Source organism: Octodon degus, unplaced genomic scaffold (assembly GCF_000260255.1).
Source record: "Octodon degus isolate 3935 unplaced genomic scaffold, OctDeg1.0 scaffold00098, whole genome shotgun sequence".
Taxonomy (NCBI): Eukaryota; Metazoa; Chordata; class Mammalia; order Rodentia; family Octodontidae; genus Octodon; species Octodon degus.
Genome location: NW_004524674.1, coordinates 4,021,082 through 4,048,965, shown reverse-complemented (window position 1 = coordinate 4,048,965; position 27,884 = coordinate 4,021,082). Strand labels below are relative to the sequence as shown.

General features: G+C 44.0%; 1 protein-coding gene across 1 annotated transcript; it reads right to left on the bottom strand.

Moving 5' to 3' along the window:
* Window positions 1–1,095: 1,095 nt before the first annotated feature.
* Window positions 1,096–26,821, bottom strand: Pelp1 (proline, glutamate and leucine rich protein 1). Its single transcript, XM_004638358.2, has 17 exons — window positions 26,430–26,821; window positions 23,119–23,183; window positions 22,604–22,709; window positions 15,230–15,379; window positions 14,929–15,000; window positions 7,494–7,553; window positions 7,086–7,236; window positions 6,762–6,891; window positions 6,538–6,625; window positions 5,779–5,867; window positions 5,582–5,698; window positions 5,327–5,474; window positions 5,035–5,194; window positions 3,821–3,876; window positions 3,465–3,671; window positions 1,866–3,368; window positions 1,096–1,696 (listed from the first exon to the last, which is right to left on the bottom strand). The coding sequence occupies exons 1-17, from the start codon at window positions 26,676–26,678 to the stop codon at window positions 1,604–1,606; spliced, it is 3,444 nt and encodes a 1,147-aa protein (XP_004638415.1). The 5' UTR covers window positions 26,679–26,821; the 3' UTR covers window positions 1,096–1,603.
* Between the last annotated feature and the right edge of the window lie 1,063 nt (window positions 26,822–27,884).

The following is a 27,884-nucleotide window of genomic DNA, read 5'->3' as shown; positions in this document are numbered from 1 at the left end:
TCTGGGCACAGTAGAGGCTGAAAACAGGAGGATCACTATGAGTTCGAGCTGCCTAGTGTTTTGAAAATGCATGGGCATGGTGGTGCACAGCTATAATCCCAGCACTTGGGAGACTGAGGCCGGAGGATCACTGAGAGTTCAAAGCCAGCCCAGAATGTGTAGTACGTTCAAAGCCAGCATGAACTATATCACCTACTCCACTAACCATAGCTTAGCGAGGTCTACTAAAATATGTTCAAAAGACATACATTGTCCCACAATTGGGTGAAATCATCTACAATGCCTATTTTACAACCAAGTGTTGAGTATCTGCTATAATTAATTAAACATCATACTGCAAGCAAAATGCAATCTTTACTGTCTTAAGCCACTCACAGCTTAAAAATAAATGGCAGCTGACACTATAGTAAAGTAAAAAAACTAAAGTCAAACCATCATGAGAATGACCATCTGTATTAATGAATTACTATTATTTTTCTTAGATTTGATAACGGTATTGTGATTGTTTTAATTTTTTTTTTTTGGCGGAACTGGGGATTGAACTCAGGCCCTTGCGCTTGCCAGGCAAGCACTTATTCTACTGAGCTATCTCCCCAGCCCCCCCTTAATCTTTTTTTTTTTTTTTTTTTTCAAAACTGGGAATTGAACTCAGGCCCTTGCACTTGCCAGGGAAGCACTTATTCCACTGAGCCATCTCCCTCGCCTCCATTTTCTTAATCTTATCAGAAAATGTTAAAGAATTAAGGGGGAGAAAGGGTGTATCTACAGCTTATTTACACATAGTCCCATAAAAAAAGAAATATATACAGATACAGGTATTTATGTGTACCTACAAATACATGTCTATATACAAATACACAGTTATAGAGGAATAAAAGCTATCATGGCTAAAAACCTCTATTAATGAATTTAGGCAAACATTACACATTATACTACTCTTACACTTTTTTTTTTTTTTTTTCCGGAACCAGGGATTGATCTTACACTTTTGAGGGCTTGGAATTTCACAACAAGCTTGGATAATACTTTTTTTTTCCGTTTTTCCTTTTTTTGCAGTACTAGGGATTGAACTCAGGACCTTGCACTTGCCAGGCAGGTGCTTATGCTGCTGAGCTATCTCCCTGGCCCTGGGCAATATTTTTTAAACTCGACTAAAGTTTCCAAAAACTAGCTGAGATGTCAACTCCTAGAAGCAGCCCTTCAAGACACATGCAGTTGAAAGAAATAACTCCCTTTTCCACATTCCAAAGCACTTATGTTCATACGTCAACAGCTTGAGTAAAAACATCAATGGGCCCTATCTCAGGCCTCCCAGCAAGTCCTAGACTAAACATAAGTGCTTATGTGGACCAAACTGACTGGAAAACAACCAGACCTCAGGGATATGTAGGAAGGCAGCCCTGGGTGGCGGCTCCAACTCTGGACAACAGAGACAGCAGGCCAGTTATGAAGACATCTTAGGACACCTGGAGACACAGATACTTTGAATACCTCAGCAGACACCCTGGCTCCTGGCTGGAGACACAGTGTGGCAAGACCTGGAAGCAGCATCAATACCTTAGGACATAACTTTATTGGAAACAAGGTGATGGGTGCAAAGGAGCTAGGAGTCAGGCTCCGTGACAGATGGTGGCTTCTCATCATCAGGGGGACAATCAATGAAATCAGCTAGCATGGCAGCTGTGTCATCTTCCTCCTTTTAAGGACAAAGACATAAGATTCAAAACAGTCTCCCTCCTCTCCTTTCTCCCTCCTCCTCCCACACAGTAAAGTTGTCGAATTACGTGAACCTCTAACATGCCAAGTTGCCGTTCTCCTGCCAGCCCCACTTTCCCACTCCAAAGATGCCTGCCCTGCCCTCTTACCTTTTCCTGCAAAGCTGTGGCCTCTGTTTCTGTCTCCATCTCTTCTTGTGTTGCTGCCTCCGGTAGAGGCAGCACCTTGTCACTCCCACCCTCAGTCTCCTCTTCCAGCAGAGTTGGGGGGGCAGAGGGCTCTTCTTCAGGGGGCTCCTGAAGAGGTGGCCCTCCTGTGGGGCTTTCCCCTTCCCTTTCCTCCTCACCCTGGGAGGGGAGCACCTCAGGAGCCAGGGTGGGTGCTGTTTCAGCCCCTGGCTCCTCTTCAGTTCCTGGTTCCTCCACTTCTAACAGCAGCCCAGGTTCAGGTTCTGGCTCAGGTGGTACTTTGGGGGACTCTGGAGGGGGCAGAGCTGGAGGCAGGGTAGGGGGTGGTGGTCCACTTTCTTCTTCTACCTCGCCCCCTGTTGAACCGAACTCTAAGTCTTCTACCTCTTCCAACTCTTCTTCCTCCTCTTCTTCCTCCTCTTCCTCTTCTTCCTCTAACTCACCTTCTTCTTCCTCAAACTCTTCCTCAAACTCTTCTTCCTCTTCTTCCTCTTCAAAATATTCTTCCTCTTCTTCTTCTTCCTCGAAGTCTTCCTCCTCCTCCTCTTCTTCCTCTTCCTCCTCTTCCTCTTCCTCCTCTTCATCACTGCTATTGATATTAATAACTGTCAAGTCTTCTTCCAAGGCTGGGGGTCCTGCCCCTCCAGTAGTCCCTTCAGGAACCAACTGGGGTGGTGGAAGTGTCACAGGACCAGGAACAGGTGGAGGTGGGGGTGGAGGAAGAGGCCCTGGGGTTGCAGGAAGTTCTTCAGGCTCCTCTTTGGCTGGCATAGGAGGAGAAGCTGTTGGTGGCCCAGCAGGGGCCACAGGGGGAGGACTAGTGCCAGAGGGTGGGGGTGGGGGCAGGGGTGGCAAACCCTCAGGCACAATCACAACGCTATCATCAGAGTCGCTTTCCAAAGAAATCTCCACATCAGATGCTTCTTCTTTATCATAGTGGACAAAGGCTGGTCTGGGCACTCTGCCCCCAAACGTCTCATCCGGGGCTATGGTAGGTGGAGGAGTCCCACTAGAGGCAAGGACAGGGTCCTCAGTGGAACCTCCACGGTGATTCTCGGGGCCAGGAAGAAGCCGGGGAGGAACAGACACCAGGCCTGGGACAGACAAGCCAAGGTGATTGGCTGTGGCTGGAGGCCCCGGGCGTGCAGGCGGCATGGGACCTCCAGAGGGCATGGGGCCTGCAGATGGCATGGGGCCTGCAGATGGCATGGGGCCTACAGAGGACAGAGGTCCTGCAGCAGATAATGGGCCAGTGGAGGGCATGGGACCTACAGAGGGCATGGGGCCCAGGGAGGGCATGGGGCCCGGGGGATGGAAGGATGGAGCTCTGAATGGAGATGGTGCCTCAGGAGGGGGAACGGAGGCAGGTGTGGGGCAGGTTGGGCCCATGGTTTGGAGAGGAGGAACTCGAGGGTGGGTCAGAGCAGCGCAGGTCACTAGTGCTTCTGAGCAGAAAGAGGAAACCTGAGGGAAAAAAGGACAAGTATAAGCATCTGGACTACAGGGTGTCATGGGGTCTTAATCTGAGAACCAAAGGAAATGGGCACAGTCAGCAGTTACCTCAAGGCTGTCTTCTCTCTGGCCAAGGGAGAAAGCCTGAAGAGCACAGGAGAGAGGAGGTGGGCATCGAGGAGAAGGGGCCAGGAGCAGGGCCAGCAGCAGGCGATAAAGCTCACGGCGGCAGCAGGAGCTGCTGTATGGGGAGCTGCCCAGGACCTCGCCCTGCTGAACACCCATGGCCAGGGGTAGGACTAGATCGTGCAATCTCTGAAAAGTACACAGAGCACACTGAAACTTCACCACAACCACCCAAGCTTTCTCCAGAAACTCCTCACAGGTTTCAGTGCACCCACCTTTAGGGTGCACCCCCACCCCCCATGTACATATCAGCAGTCCCCTCCCCAGGCTTCACTCACCCTGTGAGTCTCCTCCTTGATGAGGGGCCCACACATGAGGATGGACCGGCTGAGGCCTGGGGAAGAGAATGGTACATAAGAGGTAGGGCATGATGGTACATGGCTATAATTTCAGCTACTCAGGAAGGTGAGGCAGAAAGATCCCAAGTCTAAGCCAACCTGAGCAACTCAGCAAGACCCTCTCTCAAACAAGTGCTGGGGATACAGCTCAGCAGTGAACTGCTTAGCTAAAATGTAAAAGGTCTGGGTTCAATCCCCAAGACAGGCAAGAAAACAAAAACAAAAACAGAAGAAAAAGAAAGAGAAAAATAAATAAAAAGAAAAGGGGGGGGGTGAGATGCAGAGGAGAGGGCAGATTACTGTCAGGACCAGGAGCACATATCCCAAAGGGAGTGTTCAGCTCTCACTGCCTACCCTAAGCAAGGTGCTTACCTTTTCGGTCTACCTTCTCATTTACTAAGCTAGGGTCATAAAAATACCTCTATTATATAGTGTTGTTGACAATACTTAAGGGGTAGAACTGAAAACATTCTAAATGTGCATGGGGGGGTAGATACTAGAAACTGAACTCAGGACCACACACTTGCCAAGCAGGCACAGCACCACCAAGCTAAATCTCCAGCCCCTCTAAATGTGCACTTACATACTTTGTAAGAGTGAGAGACCCAAAAGAAAGTCACCCACCAACTACACGGCATCTGACTATTAACTTCTATTTATAGAGATTATAGTTGCATGGCAACAAGAAGCTCTACTGGTCAGCCTGCCCTTCAAGGAATGAGGCCAAGGGGCTGGGGGTATAGCTCAGTGGCACAAGTGCCTGCCTGGCAAGCACAAGGTCCTGAGTTTAATTCTCAGTACCAAAAAAAAAGAAAGGAGTCTCAAAGGCAGGGATTTCCCCCCAAGTGCTAGAACTACACCTGACATACAGAATGCACAGGCAGTGTCTGACCCAAGTTTTCAGCTGCAGACATCAGAACTGGTTTTTTTTCATAGCTGGTTCTACATCTAACATCTGTGTGTTTTAGGTACACCCTCTATTTCACCAACTGGTTTGGAGCTATAACTCCTAGAGCTACAAGAATACATACAAGGGGCTGGGGAGATGGCTCAGTGGAATAAGTGCTTCCCTAGCAAGCGCAAGGGTCTGAGTTCAATCCCTGGTTCTGAAAAAAAAAAAAACAAAAAACGAGTACATACAAGGTCTCACCCACCTCTCAGTGCAGCTGCACACACATCACTGTTGGCATTGCTATCACCTTTCCGCTGGCTAGGTGGTGCCACAGCTTCCCCCACATCCAGCTTTAGCTTCTTGGGTGCACTGGGCTTGCCAGTTTGCAAACCTCCATCAGGACTCCCCCGGGGACTGCGTAGCTATTGAAGGGAAACAAACATCACACACAGATACACACAGGAAAGCAGGACAATCAGGAAACAGTTGTTTGGTGAGGAGGCATGTTAAGACAAGGCCACAGGAGCCAAGGCACAGGAGCTGAGGTGTCTCACCTTAAGGGCATCAGCAGGAGGGGAGATGTCACTGAGCAGGTGCGTGAGCAGGGCCTCTCCAGAGACTCCTCCTTGAAGCACGCCTGCCGAGGCCCCACAGACCTGGACCCACAATTCCAACACAGCATACACCTTAGTCCGTATGGTGCTGTGGTGTGAACAAAGAGCATGTTATGGGAAGGTACATGTTGGAACCCCTTGCCCACCTGCATGCCTTCTCATTCTTTCCTCTTTATCCCCTTCCAAGATGATCACCTGTAAGGCCTCTCCTGGCCTGAAGAGAAGGGGTCCCTGCCAACACTCCAGGCATTGAGGACCTGGGGAAGCAGGCGGCTGATCAGGGCCCCAAAGCGTAAGAGCCGGCCACCACACCTGGGGGCAGAGATGGAATGGTGATCCTCATATCCAGTGTGCCCCAGATCCTTCTTCAGACCCTCCCCCATTCCACTCACGCAAGGATGAGAGCAGAGAGCAGGTCCAAGGCTTCAAGGTGGATGGAAGGCAGCAGCAACAGCCTCAGAGGCCCATCTCCAAGCAAGCTCTGGAGAAAAAAATCAGCAACAGTAAAGGCTAAGACAAACAAGAGGCGGGGCAGGACAGAAACACAGCCAGAGCAGACCCTTATGGCTATATATGATATCCCTGGGCCTAGTAATCCTAGTAAACTGACTTCCTTACAGATCTTGGTTGAGCAGAAGTGAAGATGGCTGAGCCTTGCAACAGTGACTCATGTGATCCCTAAATTCACTCACCTCTCTGGAAGCAACAGCCACAGTGGCACTGCCCTATGTGAGCAAATCCACTGACAGAAAGCAGGGAGTAATGGTACTTGAAAAGCAGCAGTTGTTTTCACTTTTTGGGTTATTCTGGGTTTTTTTTGTTGTTGTTGTTTTGGCAGAACTGGGGATTGAACTCAGGCCCTTGCGCTTGCCAGGAAGTGCATATTCCACTGAGCCATCTCCCCAGCCCTGGGTTATTCGGTTTTTTTTGAGATCACCTCAGTATGTAGTCCAGGCTGGTCTCAAATTCCCAGTGAGCCCCCTGACTCAGCCTCCCACTGGGATTACAGGCACGTACCATGCACACCCGGCTAGGAATTACCTTATCTGTGACAACTTTAGGGATGACACAGGGGTATTCAGATCACAAACTGCTTTCCTCGCTGCCCGAGTCCTGAGTGAAAGCTCCATAAAAAGACAAAGCCCACTCACAATATTCTTGCCGCTGACGCTGAGGATCCGGCAGATGAGATCCAAAACTTCCTGTACAGGCACGGACACAGGAGCCTCAAATTCAGAGCTGCAGAGAATTAGTAGCACAACCTTCAAAACAAGACCCCAGCATGACTCCACACCCACTTCCACCTCCTTCCCACGAAGAAGATACTCCCCTCACCTCCTGCTCCAGGCCCCTGCTCCCTCCAACAACCACACACCTGAGCATCAGCCCCAGGCAGCGGGCCAGTCCCGAAAACCTTTGCTGAAGCCGGAGGAGGACATGGGCATCACCTTCTTCTGAGTGGGAAAGCAGCATCTCCACTCCAGGGCCTTCGCTCTGCACAGGAGCTGGGCAGCAACATAATCACCTTGTACCTGCTATGTCTTTCACCTATCCCCTGTCTCTGTTTGTGGTAGATGACCTGCATATGTTCTCACCAACTTGCCTAGAAACCAACTGCCCCACCTGTTCGGGCCACCTCCCACACCTTTCTGCTCAGCTCCTGAAGTCCAGTCTGCTGACTACCAGCCCTGGTCCCTACCTGTTTCTGTTCCCTCATACAGGGCACCAAGCAGGCTGTGCAGTGAGGCCAGCAGGCTGTGCAGCTCCTGCTCCCAGCTCTCTGTGTGCTTCAGGCCCTGTGAAAAGCCAGCTCCTAACGAGGGAAGCCTGGAGTAACACTCACAGGCCAGCTACAAAAAGAAGGGCAGAAGTTCCGTCAGATGGAAATTAGCCTAGAAACAGAGCCCCCTCCCTACTAATGCTCAAGAGAGATAGTAATCAAAAGGATGTTAAGGGAAGAGGCAGAGAGGTCCAGACAGCAGAGGTCAGGACTTGTGTATGGTTAACAAGGAGGGAGTGGCAAGAGAGAAAAGCTAAGAAAGAACCATAACCAATATTCCCAGCTCAGATTCCCATGCTCACTATACCTCTCTCCCTTCCTCTTTACCTGTTGGAGCTGCGGACTCAAGGAATGCACCCGAGACAGGAAAAATGAGGCCAGCTTGCCCTAAAGTAGGGGAAGTAAGAGTAAAGAGTCTATGAGCCTGTTATAAGGGCCATAGATGCACATCCCATCTATTCCCAACAGAAGACTCTATACCTAGCTGTTTCCTTCTTATAGACAAGGAAGCTTGATGGATCTACTGGGCAGCCAGGAATAACCTACTACCAGACATGTTTTTGTGGAATAAAGACATCCTGCATGTCAGCTCTGGGCCTTAGCTTCCTACCTACAAGCAAAGGACCGAACCCCAACCCACAGACAACTGGATTCCCTCATTTCAGTTTTTTTCATAATGACTATAACCTGTCTCCCTCAAGCCAAAAGGATAGAGTTTGAAAAACAATCCCCATACTCCAGCTCTCTACCAGCTTAGATACTGAAAGGAGGGTCTACATTGGGAAATAAGGAACTACCCAGGGCCGGGGAGATGGCTCAATAGAGTAAGTGCGTCCCTGGCAAGCACAAGGGCCTGAATTCAATCCCCAGTTTTGCCGCCCAAAAAAAAAAAAAAAAGCATGAGGGGAAGGAGAGAGCAGAACAGTCTGGTGGAACACAAGGAAGGCAGCAAATATCAGAGCAACACCCTGTCAGTCAACAAACCTCTTCTTTGCCTGCTATTAGAAAGTCTTAGAGTGAAACTATCTATAACCTAAGGATCACAATTTATTTAGGGGTACACTCAAAGAAGCCTGTGAACATGGATGGAGAAAATATTTATATCATTTTCACTAACCTATAAATGAAATGTATTTCTTTCAAAGGTGAATACAAACAGCTACAGTATTAGCAACAGCTTTAACACAAAACTCACACATTTTCATTTCACATTATCCTTTTGACATTATCTTCAAATATCCACATACATCACTAATTTAAAAGTATGAGCTAGGAGGTGGTAGTGCACACTTAGGAGGTTAAGGCAGTTAGGACTGCTGCCCTGAGTTCAAGGCCAATCAGGGCTACATAGTGAGTTCAAGACTATTCTGGACTGCATAGCAAGACCCTGTCTCAAAAAACAAAAATAGAAAAAGTACAATAGTTACAACAGCTGTCACTTGATCTAAATGAACTATGATTTAACATTTCCTTGGCCTCCTCTGTGAATATGAAAAGGCTGGACTTTTTCATATCAGAAGCAGGCATCAGTGACCCCAAAAGTTTTCAGTTCTCTTTCCTCCCAAGCCCTTAATATGGGATAAACCAATTACGTGTCTTACACAATTTCTTCATGGAAACTAGCTCGTCAGATCCAGCCTGCCCCATGCAAGGCCTTGTTGACCCCCACACCCGCATGGACTTTGCAAGCAGGCCACAGCAAGGGCTTCTCAGACACAGTGTGACCTCCTACAACACCTACCTGATTATTTTAAATCCTCTACTTAGCATTCTCCAAAAGAAATACTCTGAACTCAACAAAGGTACTAGCCCATGTGTTTGCCTGGGCATGTGCATGTATGTGTCTCCCCTCATGCTCCCTAATCCTTGTGGATGTAATCTCCAGGTATACTGGGTACCCCATAAGGTCACTGTAAGGAATAAAATTACTTTCAAAAACTTTTAAGAATACAATTTAACTTGTGTCTCTCCTGATCATTGAAGGAATGCTCAACTTAAAGATCCTATGATAAAACAAGACCTTATTAGTGTTAATAATCATATATGTACCAATCTACCATAATTTTAAAAACTATTTTGATAACATTTTGATAAAATGAGTTTCATTATAACTCTGTGCATTATACATTTTGAAATATTACTGTGGAGAAGGAGTCCAGGTACAATAAAAGAATACTGCTCTACAAGGGAGGATGAATTTCTATTTTCAGAGAGACGTTCAGAATTGTAAAGAGCAGGGGCCAGGGGTTCAATCCCAGGGCCTGCCCTGCCGGCCACGCTCCCAGGGTGTTCTGAGACAGCAATTGAGACTGGATGTGGTGGCACGCCTGTAATCCCAGCTCTTGGGAGGCTGTAAACAGGCTGATCAGTACGAGTCCAATCTAGTAGTGAGACCCTGTACACCTTCCCTAAAATACAGAAAGAAAAGAAGAAAAGAAAAGAAAAGAATTGGAAAGAGCCAGGCATGGTGGTACACAGTAATCTCAACACTAGGAGGTTGAAGCCCGAGTTCTAGGCCAGCCTGGGCTGCATAGCTTGAGTTCAAGGCCAACCTGAACTACAAAGTGAGAGCCTGTCTCCAAGAAGAGAGAGAGAGAGAGAGAGAGAGAGAGAGAGAGAGAGAGAGAGAGAGACACAGACAGAAGCATACAGACAACAATAACCTGGAGTCAACAGTGGGCCTGTATAAAAGGAAACAGAGGGGGACAGAACAACACTGAGGCTAGAAAGAGTTAGACTAAATTGAGCTTTAAAGAAAGGTTAGACTCTGAATTGCAAAGCCAGACAGGGAGAAACACTCAAAAATACAGACAAGGCCAATGGACATGCAGGCTAAGACCTTAAATCCTGGGCTAGAATAACCTCATCCTGTGGATAGAACCATCTCATGCACAAAGGAAAACTTACAGAAAACAAGCAAGCTATAGTACCAGTCGTAAAACAAGGCATTTAGAAAGGAAACAGAAGCAAAAGCTTCTGTTAACAGGTAGTTCTCAAATAAACTCTCCATCTTCCTGGGACAGGAGCCATATTTAATTTCCCAAATTACAAGGAAGTTTTATTTTGTTTTGTTTTGGTCTGGTTTAAATAACACAAGGGAGGGCCAAGGAGATAGCTCAGTAGAATAAGCACTACCTGGCAAGCACAATGTCCTGAGTTCAATCCCCAGTACCGCAAAAAATAAACAAATAAATAAATAAATAATAAAAATAAATTATACGAGGGATCAAACCAGGGAAACTCTAACACTGAGCTACATCCTCAGTCATTTTTATTTTTTATTTTGAGACAGGGTCTTGCTATGTTGCCACGGCTGGCCTCAAACTTAAAATCCTCCTGCCTCAGCTGCCTGACCAACTGGGATTAAAGATTTACTTCAAGATTACCATACATGTAACAACTACGCTTTGTTACAACCAATCTCAAATCAGAGAGGAACTAGAATTTCCCTTGGGATTTGGAAAGCTGATGTGATATATATCCTGAATAAATGAAAGAGTAACCACTTAATGTCACCTGATTCACCAGCTTCTCCAATTCTTAGAGGTAACAATTACAATAGCAGGGACCAGGGAGATAGCTCGGTAGAATAAGCACTTGCCTGGCAAGTGCAAGGGCCTGAGTTCAATCCCTGGTTCCGCCAGAAAACAAAAAACAAACAAAAATTTCAATAGCATTTGACCAGTTTTCTGTTCATTCAGTCCCCAAGACTTGGGTTCAAACTAGCTGAGGCCAACAGAAGTCAGCTTGTGTGACAGCAATGAAGCAGAGTACAGTAAAGCAACAGAGCTCCAACAACAAGTCTACACTAGCTGAACCACAAAACAAGCCAAAATAATGAGTCTCTTAGACTGTGTCACTCAAAAAATACACACAGCACAGCCTGAGCCTCTCTCAAGAGGATTTATTTAGTCTTCTAGATCATCCCAAGCAATTACTAATCAATTTGAAAAGGAGGAGAAAGTGAGGTAACACCTTGACAGGGACAGACTTTAGGAAGTCAGAATGCTTAAGACACATAATTTGGGAGGAATAACCCTGAGACTAGAGACTCTAAAATGGTCCTGGGAGCATCTAATGGGTGGGACAGAAAACAAAAAATATTTCCAAAAGACAATAATCAGTTTCTTAAGTAGCGAGCCACAACATTTCACAAGAAGTAGCTGCTCGTAGGGCCTTTGCAAAAAGGCAGATTCTTACATAAGGGGCTGGCAATAACACCAAAATCGTTAATAAAGTCAAGTTCTCTAGAAGATACTATTCTCAAGAGAAAGGGATACATTCCCTGAAACAAGGTCCTGTTATTTGGTTTGGAAAGGGCACTCAAAATGCAGCCCATAACTCCAAACACCATATTGTCTGATAAAAGGCTGTTAATTACGAAGGACTCTCCTGACTACTCACACTGAGAAACTGAAAGACAATGGACCACAGAGAAATGCTTAGCACAACCACTAGACCTATATCAGACCTGCACATGGCACTGCAAAATAAATTGCCATGCACTTTTTGTTTGTTTTTTTTGAGACAGGGTCTCACTATGCAGTTCAGGCTGGCCTTGCGCTAACTCTGTAGCCCACACTTGCCTTGAACTTGCAACAATCCTCCTGCCTCAACCTCTCCAGTACTTGGATTACTTGCATGCACCACCACTCGGCATTTGACACACACTTTTATAAGGGGATGAAGGTAGACATAAATAGTAAAGACAGATAACTCAACACAGACATATAAAGTATAACTTCACAAACTCTTGGACAAGGTCAAACTGCTAACTTGGGGGCCAGAGAGATGGCTCAGTGGAATAAGCCCTTCCCTGGCAAGTGCAAGGGCCAGAGTTCAATCCCCAGTTCCGCCAAAAACAAACAAACTAACGAACTTGACTTGAGAAACAACATTTTACAAGATAGGCAGTTTTTAGTGAACTTAGTAAATGTGACTTAAAAAAAAAAAAAACTAACTGTTACAAAAATCCATTGCCCTGGCAAGCGCAAGGCCCTGAGTTTGATCCCCAGTACCACAAAAAGAAAAGAAAATCCAGAGTTATTCCAGATTCTTGACAAAAGTCACTCAAATCTTTTATTAGCTATAAGTAGGTAAGAACATTCATAGGAAAAATGAAGACTCATCAAAGATAAAAATAACCTCTTGCTCACTAAGAAACATCATCGGAAGACTTTTCAGATAGTATAGTAATCATTTATAGTGGTGACCTCTAATTAGCAAGGTATGTATTCCAAGACCTCAGTTGATGTCTGAAACCACAGATAGTCCTGAACTTCATATATACTATTTTTTCCTATACGTACCTATGATAAAGTTTACAAATTGGAGGGCCGGCCAGATAGCTCAATGGATTAAAGCACCTGCTTAGGCAGATGTAGTGTAGAGTCTGGAGTTTGATCACTAGCATGCCGTGCCGGCCCCACCCCCAGCACGCTGAGATGGAGACTGAGACAGGGCATGGTGGCACGCGCCAATAATTCCAGGCTGAAAACAGGAGGGTCACTACAAGTCCAATCTGCGTAGGGAGACCCTGTAAACCCTGTACTAAAGACATAAAAAATAAAAACTAAATTGGAAACAGAGCCAGCCACTGCAGCACACACTTAGAATCCTAGCACTGAGACTAAAGTAGGAGGATTCAAAGTCAAAGACCAGGATGAGCAACTAAGAGACTTAGTAAAATCATGTCGCAAAATAAAAACAAGTAAGAGGGGTCAGGGAGATGGCACAGTAGAATAAGTGCTTCCCTGGCAAGCACAAGGATCTGAGTTCAACCACCGGTTCTGCCAAAAAAAAAAAAGAAAGACTCAGCATATGGCTTAGTATGAAAAGTCCTGGGCAATATCCATTATTGCAAAAACTACACAGAAGGGTAAGGAAGTAAGCAAGCAGAAACAGTAAGAGATTAATAATAGAACAAGTATAGCTAATTGTAATGAAAGCTATTTGCACGTGTACTTGTACTCCCTTAATACACTATTTTAGCAGGCGTCTTTTATCATACTACTGTAGTACTATTGTCCTTGTGTTCAAGTAACCTTTATTTTAATTAATAATGGCCACAAGAAAAAATAAATAAATAAAGGCCAGAAGGGACAAGAGCAGAGATGATGGGGGCCACGGATATAGCTCAGGGGCACAGTGCCTGCCTAGCAAGTATGAGGTTGTGAGTTCAATTCTCAGTCCAAAAAAAAAGCAGAAATGCTGGCAATTCAGATATACCAGAGAGAGGCCATAAAGCACTTTAAGTGGAAAGATGAAAGTTCTATACTTAAAAAGAAAAAAATTGTATGCAGAGGTTGTTGTGGTAGACATAGTAAAAACAAATCTACCTATAAAACTGTGTGGAAGGCAGATAAATAAGTGCCAGTTTTGCTACCCAGTTGAATCTAAGTAAGTGAAACCTTGAAACATGAAACAGAAGGTAAGGGGGGGAGCAGTCTGGCAACTGTACTAATCTGACTGTACACCATCTGCAGATCCTGTCTGATTATCAGCAGAAGGGCCCGGGAGATGGCTCAGTAGGATAAGCGCTTGACTGGCAAACGCAAGGATCTGAGTTCAATCCCCGGTTCCGCAAAAAAAAAAAAAAAAAAGATGTGATTATCAGCAGAGTGCCTTGCTGTGTTCACAAAACTATATACCTTTATTTTCAAGACAATATGAATGGGGGCTGGAGAGATGGCTCAGTGGTCTAAAGCACCTACTTAGAACAAGCTTGGCAAAGCACAAAGACCACAGTTCGATCCCCCAGCACCACATGCCAGCCAGCCCCGCCCCCTGCTGGGCTGAGCTGGCCACACCCACACACACAAATAAATAAATAAATGAATGAATAAATAAAATTAATTAAAAAAATTATTAAGGGGCCAGGGAGATGGCTCAGTAAGAATAAGCACTTTCCTGGCAAGTGCCTGGCAAGTGCAAGGACCTGAGTTCAATCCCTGGTTCCGGAAAAAAAAAAAAAATTAAAAAGACAATATGAATGACAAACATTCCCTTAATAATAATACCAAGGTGCTGCATACTTGTCATCCTAGTACTCTAGAAGGCTGAATCAGGATGACCACAAGTTTGAGCCTTGCCTGGGTAATGCAATAATTTAGCAAGACTCTCAAAAAAAATTTTAAAGGGCTGAGCATGTAACTCAGTGCAAACACTTTGAGTTCGATCCTGAGAACCACAAATAAATGCAGGAATAATAACATTTATGGCCAATTGTCATAAATGATAAATTAAAAAATTAATTTAATACAGTTGAGTGTAGTGGTACACACCTATAATCCTAGCCACTCAGAAGAATGATCAAGAAGACCCTGTCTCAAAATAAACAATAAAGGGGGCCAGGGAAATAGCTCAGTAGAATAAGCGCCTGCCTGGTAAGCACAAGGGACTGAGTTCAATCCCCGGTTCCACCAAAAAAATAAAAAATAAACAATAAACAATAAAAAGGGCTGGGAGTGGCCAGGGATATGGCTCAGTAGAGTAAGTGCTTCCCTGGCAAGCGCAAGGACCTGAGCTCAATCCCTGGTTCTGCCAAAAAATAAAAATAAAAAAAAGTCCACTATGAAGTCAAAAAGAAAAAAGAGCCCAACCTGGGCAACTTACCACTTTCATAAGACTGTCTCAAAATAAAAAATGGGGGGGGGTGTAGGGAAGCTAAGAATAAAGCTCAGTGTGAAGGCCCTGGGTTTACTCTGAGGTAAGAGCTATAAAGGCCAATGTTGTAGGGGGAGGAATTTCCATGAATACTTACTTTGAGAGAACCACAAGCCCGGGGAAAATAGGTCATACAAGCCTTCATTCCTTCCAATGCTGACTGTTCACACTGTGAGAAAGAAGAAAGTCAACGAGAAGACACACACTTACTGACCCCACGTTAGGTCCATCTCATCCCACCAACCCAGAAAACTCCTTCTCTACAATCTCAATTTTGTTTTGGCCCCTTCTTCCTCCTACTTCCTTGATCCTATTCCCTGATCAATTCCCATTGTATTATTTAGCCCAAACAGTATACAGAAGGAATCACAGGGTAGAGCACCAGGAAAGGGTCTCACCTCTGGTCTGAGGCCCAGCAACGAAGTGAGAAGGCCAGGGAGGTGGTTGACAGAGATGTCCCGGGACAGTGTAGGAAGCTGGGCTGCATATCGGAGCAGCTCTTTCAGAACAGCCACAGCCAACTCCATGGTGGGTGGTGGATCCTGGGACTAAGCAACAACACCCATGCTGCCAACCTCACCATCACTGTCACTGACAGGAGGAGGGACTGGAGGTATAACAACATGAGGCTTTTGAGAAACACCATGGTTAAGGTCAATATTATCATCAAATCCACTACCTCTACAGAAAAAGCAAGAGAAAATATGTCCCAAAAGGAATCTATTTGTCCACAGAAAGGACAGGTGTTTAATATTAAAGGTATCTGAGGTCCTAGGAATTTTGGAAAAAAGGTAACAAAGCCACATCTCAAAGATCACTCAGGCTAACTGGAAGATCTCAAGAGTTTTCTGATTCTCTCATACTTTATTTCCCTGCTGGCATTGGAGAAGAGTATTTTTCAGACTGAAAACTAAATCTTGGCCACAATAAAACTGCCCTTTCTCTCCAAGATTACTTTAAGCTGACTCAAACCTGCCCTACTATTCACAAAACAGTGAAGACTAGACTTAGAAGAAAAATTAATACTACCTCAGGAAACAGCACTTGCCATGTGTCATACATCAACAAAAGAAAATACTTATTTAAGAAAAGCAGGTAGACCTATCAACTACAAACAGGCCCTCAACACTGTACAGCAATTCTGCATTTCTCTGTGGCAAACTCTGCTACTCCAACCTTCTCCTCGAACATTTTTTTTTTTTAATCTATTTATTTGGTATAGGGTCTTGCTATGCAGCTCAGACTTGTAGTGAACTTCCTGTCTCAGCCTCCCCAAGGCTGGGATTACAGGTACGCACCAACATGCCCAGTCTCAGTGGTTGGTAAGGTACCACCTCCAGGGCCAGCACAGCATGTGGTACCAGGGACAGAACCCACGTCCTTATGCTCGCCAGGCAGGCACTAAGACTGCTAAACTATCTCCCCAGCCCATCTCCTCCAATTTCTAAGCCCCAATTTCTCCCACCACTGTTACCTCTGTGTGGCCTGTCTACAACTTTGAAAACTGAGGCCCAAAAACGGAAGCCACCTGAGCTTGCTACTCCATCCAATCATCCCTCTTCTCTTCCTTATCCTTTACCCGACCATGAAGAACAGTGTAACTTAAAACTCAGCCCACACAAAAATTCACTTCATCCTCAATTTTATTTTTTTTTATTTTTTTTCATCCTCAATTTTAACTGTCATCTAAGACTTTCCTTTATAAAATAAGCCGAAAACCCAGGCATGGTGGCACACACCCATAATCTCAGCACTCTGGAGACAGAGGCAGGGGATCACCACAAGTTCAAGGTCAGCTGGAACTACAGTGAGACCCTGTCTCAAAAAAAGCAACTGAAGCCACATCCTGCCCCCTGGCTCCACAGAGACACCTGGGCGCCTGGTCACTTCCAGCAGTGCCACACTGGGCATTCTCACTAAAAGGCCTTCTGTTGAACACCTAGGGCCATACTCATGATGGTGTTTTCTCCCATGCCCTCTGAACCTGGCTCTCTTACAATATTCTAAAGGCCACAAGCCATCCTGGTTACATTTCTCTCCATAACACTAATTAATCATCAGTACTGTCTACTTTGCCACTGCATTCCTCTCAATTCTATTTATTTCTTATCAGTTCTGCTGCTACCAACTTCATCCAAGATATCATGAAGGTTCTCCATCACTTGAATAACCTTCTACATAGTCTCTGCTTTCACAACAGACAGTGATATTTTCAAATGAAAACATGACCTTGTTACCACTACATCTTTTCTATGGTTTGAATGTACTCCCCAAAAATCATGCTATGATGAAGCAAAAAGGCCCTTACCTAATGCCACCCCTCGATCTTGCACATCCTAGCTTCTAGACTTCTGATGACACCTACTGAAAACCTCTGATGAATTTCCAGTACTCTTAAGAATAAAAACCAGAATCCATAGCATGTCTGGAAAGACCATATCTGGCTTGGTCCCCTTCCTGCCTCTTCCTCTGCTATATTTCAAAGCCAGCCTCACCAGGTGCTTACAGTTTTTCAAATGGCCAAACTCCTGCCAGAGCTGTTACACTCTTTGAACACTTTTCAGCCCAATTAAGTACTGATCAGTTTAATACAGCCCTCCCTTAATCTCTGGCCCCTATCTCTACTACTCCAGACAGGATGAGATTCTTTTGATATATGCTGCCAAAGAACTGCATTCTTAGCCACCATAAAAATTATTTCATTTTATCGTGTCACCAACACATTTATCTTTACTCAACTAAAGTATCTTCCATTAAAATAAAAATCATGGTTCAGAAGACTAAGCACCTGCTTAAGCAAGCACAAGGACCAGGGTTCGATCCCCAGTATTGAATGCTGTACTGGCCATGCCCTCCTTTCCCCAGTACTGCATGCAGCGCTGGCCCTGCCCTCCTCCTGGCTGAAAACAGGAAGATCACTACAAACCTAAGCTGCGAAGTGAGACCCTGTATCAAACACAAAAAATTTAAAAAAAAGAAAATCACCCAATTATGGACTGTGAGTACATTCTTTTGCATGGCCCACAAGCTAAGAGTAGTGTGTGTGATTTGTTTATGCTTTTTGCTTTGCTTTTGAGACAGGATCTCCTTAGACAGTCCAGGCTAGCCTTGGAATCACAGCAATCCTGCTTCAGCCTTTTGAGTGCTGGGATTATGTGCATGTACCACTATCCTCAGCTGGTCTTTTTTTTTTTTTGGCAGTACCAGGGATCAAACCCAAGACTTTGCTTGCCAGGCAGGCGTTTACACTGCTAAACTATATCCCTGGCCCCCTGATCTTCACATTTTTAAAGGGATGGAAAACAATATACAATAGAAACAACTACACAGAGAACAGCAATGTGTAATACTAAAATCATGCTTGAAATACCTGTCATCTCAGTCTTCTAAATGTGTACTCTTTCTAATGTCATATTATTACTATACTCTCTTTAAAGTTATTTTAAAAAATAATAATAAAATAAAATGAGGGCCATCCAGATAGCTCAGCAGATTAAGGCGCCTGCTTAGGCAGACACAGGGGCCAGGGGTTCTATCCCCTGCCTGCCATGCCAGCCCTGCCCCCGGGACACACCGAGACAGGCGATTGAGACTGGGCATGGTGGCGAGTGCCTGTAATCCCAGCGCTTGGGAGGCTGAAAAACAGAAGGATCACAAGTCCAATCTATGTAGTGAGACCCTGTAGGCCCTGTACTAAAAACAAAAAATTAGGGGCCGGGGAGATGGCTCAGTGGAATAAGCGCTTCCCTGGCAAGCGCAAGGGTCTGAGTTCAATCCCTGGTTCCGACAAAAAAAATAAAATAAAAAAATTAAAAATTAAAAAGAAAAAAAAATGAGAAACAAGAACAAAAATTTAAGTTTTCTTGAAAGCATGTGGTAATACTCAATCATGTCCCATGCCTAACTATATCTGTAATCTGAGCAACAGCTTTTATGATAAAGATAGTATATCAATCATTGTTAAACAGCTATTCCTATTTTGAAATCTATAATGTATGTATTATATTATCCTGTTTGTCTTTGCTTTTTTCTTGCTCTTGTCTTTACTCTTTAAAATGAAATTATGAAAAAAATAAAAAGAAAATTATGTTTAAAAAAAAAATATGCAACAGAAACCATGTAGTTCATGGCCTAAAACATTTACTGTCTGCGAACATTTCACAGAGCCTTTCCCAGGAAACCCGCTCGGGTCCCCCTTCTGTCCCTCTGTCAGATAGGAGCTTTCTTTCCCCCAATAAATATATTCTGCTATTAACCTCCATTATTTCTAAAATTTATTCTTGAAAAAGATGTGGTACTTTTATATAATGGAGTACTACTCAGCTATAAAGAATGATAAACTTGAAGCCTTCATATTTAAGTGGATGCCACTTGAAGATATACTTATTAGTGAAATAAACCAGACCCACATCTGTAAATATTGTATTGTCTCCCTAATATAAGGACTTACAATTCCGTATATGGTTAGGTTTCTAAATTTTTTTGTAAAAATATGTAAATGCTTATTTCTACATTTATATAATTATTTTTCCTTCATATTCTATAACGACTTAAGGTTCAACATATCAATATCTGATGGAAAATGCCTGTTCCATGATATGCCAAAATGTTTGATATTTAGACAGATAGGGTAAACCAAACTGCATATATTGCAGGTTAATAATTAGCTTCTCTTTTGGAGGGTTAACAACCTAAGTTAGCAGATCAAAATTGGAGAAAAGGAAGGGCTGCAAGGTCAGCCAACATTTTGGCCCTAGCCTTTCAAGGTCAGTGAAGACTCGGGACATAGGAGAACCTGTACTGTAACAACATGTAACTCAGTTGTGCTCCTAATTCTCTGATCAAGAAGATTATGGAGCCACAGAGGAATGTGCTCGATGATCTAAAGTGAGCCTGGGGAGAGTCACATGGAGAGAAAAAACATTTTCTCAAGCTTTCACAGAGAGCAAATTGGTCAAGCAATGGCCGTGACTCATCCTCATGTCAGACACTGACAAAAGAATGTACGAAAGGCAGTACAAGGCTCCAGGATAAATCCTGAGGGTACTTGGCTAACCTCATCAGATACAAAAGTTACATCTCTTGGTATATAGGTCTTGCTATATCTTGGTCTTAACCATCCAGCAGAAAAGTATAAAAACAAGGTATATAAAGTAAAGCCAGGGCTGGTGAGATGGCTCAGTGGTTTAAAGCACCTACTTGGAACAAGCTTGGCAAAGCACAGGGACCGCAGTTCAATCCCCCAGCACCACATGTCAGCCAGCCCTGCCCCCAGGTGGGCTGAGCTGGCCACACACACACACACACACACGTAATAAATTTAAAAAAAAAATTTTTAAAGTAAAGCCATATTAATACAATGAGCTGTAAAAGGCTCAAGTCAATAACTTCTGAAGATAACCCACTAATATTATAGACTGCTAGACAGTGTTAGATTGTTCAGTTGAATTCAAACACCTATAGTATTTAGATGCCAACAGATTATTCACCTCTGACAGGACAAAAAAATAAAATAAAATAAAATAATAATAATAAAAGGATACAAAGGAAAGATCATTTTGTATTTATATACACAAAATTGTTAGGATAAATTCACAGCTACTTTCGCTTAATTCAATGAGAAGAAAGAGGTATACTAACAGTGTTTGGACAGAATATCCTGTCTGCTTCTTGTACTATGGATAACCACTAAGAAGATAACAATGTACAGTGTATTGACTATCAAAACTGTCCTACTAATCAGCTGTGAAACTGTCTCATTCATATGTATTTCTCAATAAAAAAAATATATAGATAAATAAAAATAAAAAGTAAAATAAAATTTATTCTTGGGTTTTAAATTATTTATTTTACTATTATATTTTTTAATTTATTAGACACACTACACAGCTCAGATTTGTAATGATCCTCCTGTCTCAGCCTCCCTAGAGCTGAGATTATAAGCGTGCGCCACCATCCTCGGTGGTTTCAGGGCTGGTCTGTCACGCCCTGGGTTTGGGGCCAGCACAGCATGCAGTACCGGGGATTGAGTCTGGGTTCTTGTGCTTGCCAGGCTGGCACTTATACCACTGAGCTAACTCCCCATCCCCCATTCTTCAGTTTTAGAGATCACGAATTCATCTTAGGTACCTTTAAAGTTGAGGGTTTCATTCCCCTTTATCAGGTTTTAAATACTATCCTTAGCTTCTCTAAAATTATTATCATCTTTGTGGTTGAATGGGTAAATTAGAGTTTCCTTTTCACAAACAAAATGAAAAACACCCTACGAAATAATGTTTAAAGTGGGGCTGGTGAGATGGCTCAGTGGTCTAAAGCACCTACTTAGAACAAGCTTAGCTAAAGCACAAGGACCGCGGTTCAATCCCCCAGTACCACATGCCAGCCAGCCCTGCCCCCTGGTGGACTGAGCTGGACACACACACACACACACACACAAATAAATAAATAAAATTTTTAAAAAAATAAATAAAGTGAATCAGCAGGCATGGTAGAGCATGCCAGTAATCCCAGCACTTGAGAGACTGAGGTAGGATGATCACCATGAGTTTAAGGCTAGCCAAAGCTACATACTGAGTTCAATGCCAACCTGAACTATATCATGAGACCACGTCTCAAAAAATACAGTGAAACAAAAAGTAGATCTGTTTCATGCCCGTCACTATATGTGGTAAATTTTACTTATGTGAGTTTTGTGGGAATCTGTATCTCAGTATTTCCATCCTAACTGTAATAGTAGCAGTAGTAGCAGTAGTAGTAGTCGTTGTCATCACTGTCATCGTCATCACTGTCATCTTTTTGAGATAGGCTCTCTATGCAATTCAGGCTGGCCTTGAGCTCACTTTGTAGGCCAGGCTGGTCTCAAACTCACAGCCCTCCTGCCTCAGCCTCCCAGGTGCTGGGATTACAGGCATGCACCACCATACCCAGCTTCCATCCTAACTTTAAAGCGCTCTGTAATATAAACTGCCGCATGAATTTCACCACTGCTTACTAGAAAACCTTAGTGGTACATGAAACAACTGTGAGCTGCGAGGAAAGGAGGAAAAAGAAGAGAAAATCTCCCAAGCCATGCACTAGAACTTAAGCACTATGACAGCAAGGTCCCTAGATATTCTACCTCTGTGCCTGGCGCTTAGCACACAGCCTGCCTTATGTGCTCAGAAAATACTCGTGAAATAAGTGAAGAGGTCATCAAAGAATGTAAAAGAGAAGGAGGGGGTGGTTGAATGTTAAAAGAGAACAAAGAAATGACTAAAACAAAGGAACTGGGGCCAGGGAGATAGCTCAGTGGAATAAGCGCTTGCCTGCCAAGTGCAAGGGCCTGAGTTCAATCGCCGGTTCCACAAAAAAATAAAAAAATAAAAATAAAAATAAAAATAAAACGAAGGAACTTAAGACTTGTCACTCATTAGAAACACTAAGAAGTGAAGCTATCTAAGGTCACAGCATGTACATAGTCAGATGAATCAAAATAAGCCAGCAGATGAAAATATCAAAAAGTTCAAAAGAATGTTTCTACTTGATTTATTAAAAAGTTCAAAAGACCCCAGCACTCAGGAGGCAAGACCAACCTACACTACGCAGTGAAACTTTGTCTCAAAAAACAAAAGTTCAAAAGAATGTTTCTATTCAAAACTTACCCTCTCACTATCAAGAAATTACCTCTAATTATTCTGTCCTCAGAAATAAAAGTCCAAGCCACAAAGAACACACCAGTTCTAGGATGAAGGACAATATGGAAGGGGGTAGTGGACAGACAGTTAAATCCTTACCTGCAACACCTGTTGAATGCTCCGAAGCCAAGAGACACAGTGCTGCTGGAACATGTCCGTGGGACTCTCCCCTACCAGGAGGGAGAGCAGACACAGGCCCTCAAACCTTATAAGCAAGAAGAGAATAGCAAATGGGCAGAAACTGTACTCCAGAAAAAGCCAGGGACTATTCTTTCATTCTTGCTGTGCTATAGCAAGACTTCACCCTCAGATTCACTGTGACTGCTACCTCCTGAAATGCTTAGAGGGAGGTAGGAACAGCAAGAAAGGAAGAGTAGAGATAATCCTCAGGGTAGAACAGATAATTTGGGAGCTGCAAAGAGTGTGTTTGATTCAGGTGAGCTCATAAAAGAATGAAACTAACCCTCCTGGGAATTGAAAAATCTCTTCAAACCATGGAGGGCTAACAATGGACAGACAGATACACATACAAGCCCACTTATTAGCGGAACATCCTCCCCCCAACCCGCCAAAAAAAAAAAAAAAAAAAAAACAAAAAGTGCTGAAAGACTTACCGAGTTTTCATGGAACCAAGACACGCATTACTGAGATTCACCAATGCCCCAACAGCAGAAAGGTTCTGCGAGAAAGAAAATGGGAGTCCAGAATAGGACATTAGAGATGGAGAAATTCTAAAAAATCTTCCATCCCAGTATCTATAAAGCCTTTCTAAAGTTATACTTTTTAAGGCCAAAAGGCTAGCCCTTCACAGGCCTTTACCCACTGCCCTTTTTTCCTGTGGGTAAAAAAACCCAGTAGCCTATCAACCTCTCCTCAAGTTCTATCTTGCCTGACCCATCACTCATGTCCTATCCTACAAATCATAGCTAACAGAGGACAGCCAAAATTCTGTTGGTCTGCTTCACTTCTGTACCTCTAGACAGCACTGTACACAGAAAAAACACCCAGAAATGCTTGCTGAATGGACACTGAATTCATCCCTATCTTCCCTTTACCACTAAACAAATCTTCTTCTTTCCTATTTTTCATTTCCCTACACCTAAAACACCCATGCATGTCTACTCAATCACAGTTCTCCCTCCAATTCTCCCTTCTCTCATATGCTAGAGGCCAGGCAAGATGTTTTCTGAACAGTCCTCCCCTAGATGACCTCTCCTCACCTGAATGATCAGACTCCTCTCATTATCCTTCCCCTCCCTAATGGTATGCATCACTCACTCTTTCTAAACAGGTATTATGAACAGGATCAGGAAAAGGAAAACAAAACTGAGTAAAACAAATAAGGTTCTTCTTCTGCTTTGATGGAGGGAAAAAGGCATTCATTTACCCAATAAATATGTTCTTATCATTTACTTCCTGGGAGACTTTCTTTTAGATGCTGAGTAGCATACTTTCTAGTTAACGCAGACAGAAAATAAACAACACATACACAGATTGAGTATCCTTAACCAGAATGCACAAATATTTTTTAAAAAGCCCAAAATTTGAAATGCTCCCAAAATCAAAATATTTTGAGTGCTGATACGACACAAGTGGAAAATTCCACACTTCACCTATTATGACAGGATTTCGTCAAAACACAGGTGCATAACAGTTTATTTATTGTCCAAGAGGAAAAAAAAAAAACGACCCTAGCAGCCCCCTTCAGCTGTGATCTTTTTGGCATGCTTGCCTTACTCCTTTGCGTGCCAAAAAGTGTAATAAAACGCACATGTGTAGACCATACTAGTCAATGACAGACTTCTCACAATGCTGTATATAAAGTCAAGACCTGTATGGATTGCTCAATGCTTGTTTAGTTTTGCTTCTTTTGCATTATGACATATACAGATATTGTTGAAAATGTCAAACCGATACCCCTATAGGTAATAGTGATCAAAAAATGTTTCCCTGTAGCACACATCAACGAACATGATACAAGTGATAATGAAAATGACATTAACAATACACAGTAACTATAGATGACACAGTGAAAATGTGTGAAGCTCTTATTACAGGACAAAGGCAACAGGCATTCATAATGGAACAAGAAATTGGACCAGGGACACAGCTCAGCGGCACAAGCACCTGCCTGGCAAGCGCAAAGTCCTGAGTTCAATCCCTAGTACCCCCCCCCCCAAAAAAAAAAATCCATCCAACAATGCTTCCTCAGGTTGGGTGTCGTGGCACATGCCTATGGTCCCAGCACTTGGGAGGCTGATGCAGAAGGATTGCTAAAAGTTCAAAGCCAACCTGGACTACACATTGAGTTCAAGGCCAGCCAGCACTGCACAGCAAGACAGTCTAAAAAAAAAAAAAAAAACTTCTCGAACCTAGAGGACTTAATTCCTAGTCTCACAATTTCTTCTGATGTTTCTTCTCACCTCCAAAAATAAAACACTGCTGCCAGCTAGGCGTGGTGACACATGCCTATAATCCTAGCACTCAGGAGGCTAAGGCAGTAGGATCGTTGAGAGTTGGACACCAGACTGGGCTACAAAGTGAGCTCGAGGCCAGCCTGAACCACACAGCAAGAGCCTGTCTCAAAAAGACCAAAATATAAAAAATTAAAAACCCCACAGTGCACAGTAATCACTCAATAAAAAACCATGACAGCTGCAAGATGAAGGCCACTGTTTGCTAGTATTGGTGTTCAGCAGCCAATAAAAGGATTCTCCAGTGCTGCTTACTCAGGCCAAACATCTCTTTTTCCACTGTATTAGTATTTTTTCACTGGAAAGCATTTATGTGTATATAAGAAAATGATTGCTTACTGGCAGCATATAAATCAATGCTAACAAATAATAGTGATGTTAAACAACCACAAACTGTTTACTACATGGGTAGCTAACGAAAGTGACAGCTTTGCTTTTTCATGGCCCAATGTATTCAAACTTTGTTTCACGTATAGTTATTGAATGTGTTTATATAATGTTCTTCAGTCTATGTACACAAGGTGTTTATGAAACATAAATAAGACTCATGTTTAGACTTAGGTCCCATCCCTGAAACATCTCATGTAGATACAAATATTTCAAGCTCCAAAAATAAAACCCAATATCCAAAGCACTTCTGGTCTTAAGTTTTTAAGATAAGAAATATTCAAACCACATACTGTATGTCAGATGGTACTAAGTGCAATATGGGTTAATAAAGCAGAGTATGAACGGTAGTGGCCCAAGTAGGGAACGTAGTAGAGTGAACACTAAAGTCCTCTCTTAAAAGGTAATTAAAACAAAGACCTACAGGAAAGAACAATAAACCCTCATATTAGTGGAGGTTTGGGAATGAGAATCAGTTCAGCTTCAGATATGTTAAACCTGTGGTATCTATCTAAGATCAAAATGGAGATGGAGGCACAGGGCAGACAAGTCTGGAGTTGAGAATTTCCAGTTACACATGTGTATTTGAAAACTGTTAGCCTAGAGACCGGGTTAGTCCACCAAAAGGGTATGTGTAAATAGAGCAGAGGATCCGGGCGTAGTGGTGCACAACTGCAATCCCAGCACTTGGAAGGCTGGGGGAGAAGGATCACCACGAGATTAGCAGTAAGAACCTGGGAAAGTTTATACGTTGAATATGTCCATTAACCCAGTGAAAACTAACCCTACAACAAATTATCCCCAAAAGAAAGAGGCGGAAGATCATTCAGCTAATGATCCCGCCACTAACTGAATGTATTCCGGAATACCTAACAGTCTAAAAACAGAAAGAGGGCCTAATCTTTTCTCTAGAGTAACGGCGGATAAAAGAGAAATGGCGTTCTGCCCTCAACTCTCCTCCCTTCAACCTCCCCACTGCAGCTTCAGTACAGGGTAACCAAGCCCGGAGCACAGATGTCCCGCCAACCTTCCAAGAGTTGGCGGCCAGCGAAGCTCAGGCTTACCTGGGCCCCGCCCACCGTCCCATGCAGCCGTAGGAGGCACATGAGCCCTGGCAAATGTGGGGCCGAGCGGACTGGGGGATGTACGGGAGCCACGCTGGACCCCGTTCGCGGCTGCAACAACCCGGAAACACTCTCCAGCAGCAGCAGACGGAGACGCGGGCCCGAGCTCATCGCTGAGAGACCCCCGCCCCCGCCAGGAACCCCAGCCGGGGAGCCCGCAGAGGGTCCACTTAGAACGGCTGCCGCCATCTTCCCCCGGCTCTGGTGGTGGCGTGGCGCGATGACGCAAACACACCGCGCCCGACGCCTCTAGGTGAGCGGGTATGAGGAGGGGGCTGCGGTCCTGCGCACTGGGTAAACGGAGGTGCGTTCCGGGGCTCAGCAGGCTCAGAGGGAGCATGCGCGCCGCGTGTTAACGCAGGGCGTGTACTGAAGTGACCGGCAGGGCTGGGCGGGGCGTGGAGGGGCGGGGCCAGAGGCCGGCCAGTGGTGTTAGCGAACACGTGGTCTGAACAAAAGGCGCGGGAGTCCGAAAGGTCCTCTTAAAGGGGAGTCTTGGGGCACCTTCGCTGTACAATTCTGTAATAACTAAGGAGCTTGAGCCCCGTATTTGCAGTCAGACATTTTAAATTGTATTTGCACTCTGGGAAATGATACAATATATGGGCCTTTATTTTTTTTTGTCGGAACCGGGGATTGAACTCAGGCCCTTGCTCTTGCCAGGTAAGTGCTTATTCCATTGAACCATCTCTCCGGCCCCTTTTCTTTTTTCTTTTCTTTTTTTTAATGCACCTTTAGAAAACAAGTTCAAACAATATAGAGGCATCTAAAGTAAAAATAAAAACTCCCACTCCTCTCAGGATCTCCCAGGTAACATGTATACTTTCCTAATATTAGTCTGCACAAACTTGAGTATATAATCTTTTGTAAGAATAGGATATACACTTGGCTTTTTCACACAGAATGGACGTCTTAAACTACAGTAAGAATGAAATACGTGTGCCATGATTTAGTAGTTCAACTAGTGATGGCCACTGTTTGTATGTAGTGTGATTGTTAGATTCAAGTCCCAGAGGCATCTTTTTTCCTCTTAAAAGCCTCTATCCAACTCAAGTCCATGTATTCTGCTTGCAAACTATACTGAACCTACAGGGCATAGCAGTGCAAGCCTGTAAACCAGCACTCCTGAGGCTGAGGCACTAGGATCACTTTGAGTTCACTACTTAGACCCTGTCTCAAAAAGTGTCTTGTGACTTTGCAAAGGTTTAAATAAATGCCTCTACTGTTATTTGGGGGGGGGGGGTGGTCTCCTATCTTCTTGTCTATCTTTTTCTCATTCCTGCAGCTGTTTCTTTCTCCAGGGTACAAGGGTTCACATCGAGAGACCAAGTCCCTACTCCACACAGCAGCCAGAGGCTGGCTTTTTCTAACAGTTCTTGTTAGTTTCTGTTAAAA

Bases quoted from the DNA above. Each gene is read 5' to 3' on its own strand.
- Pelp1 (XM_004638358.2), bottom strand. From the start codon at position 26,678: ATGGCGGCAGCCGTTCTAAGTGGACCCTCTGCGGGCTCCCCGGCTGGG. The intron at 23,184-26,429 runs GTAAGCCTGAGC...TCTTTCTCGCAG, and splicing joins GGACGGTGGGCGGGGCCCAG to AACCTTTCTGCTGTTGGGGC. The intron at 6,626-6,761 runs GTGTGTGGTTGT...AATTCTCTGCAG, and splicing joins TGCCTGGGGCTGATGCTCAG to CTCTGAATTTGAGGCTCCTG.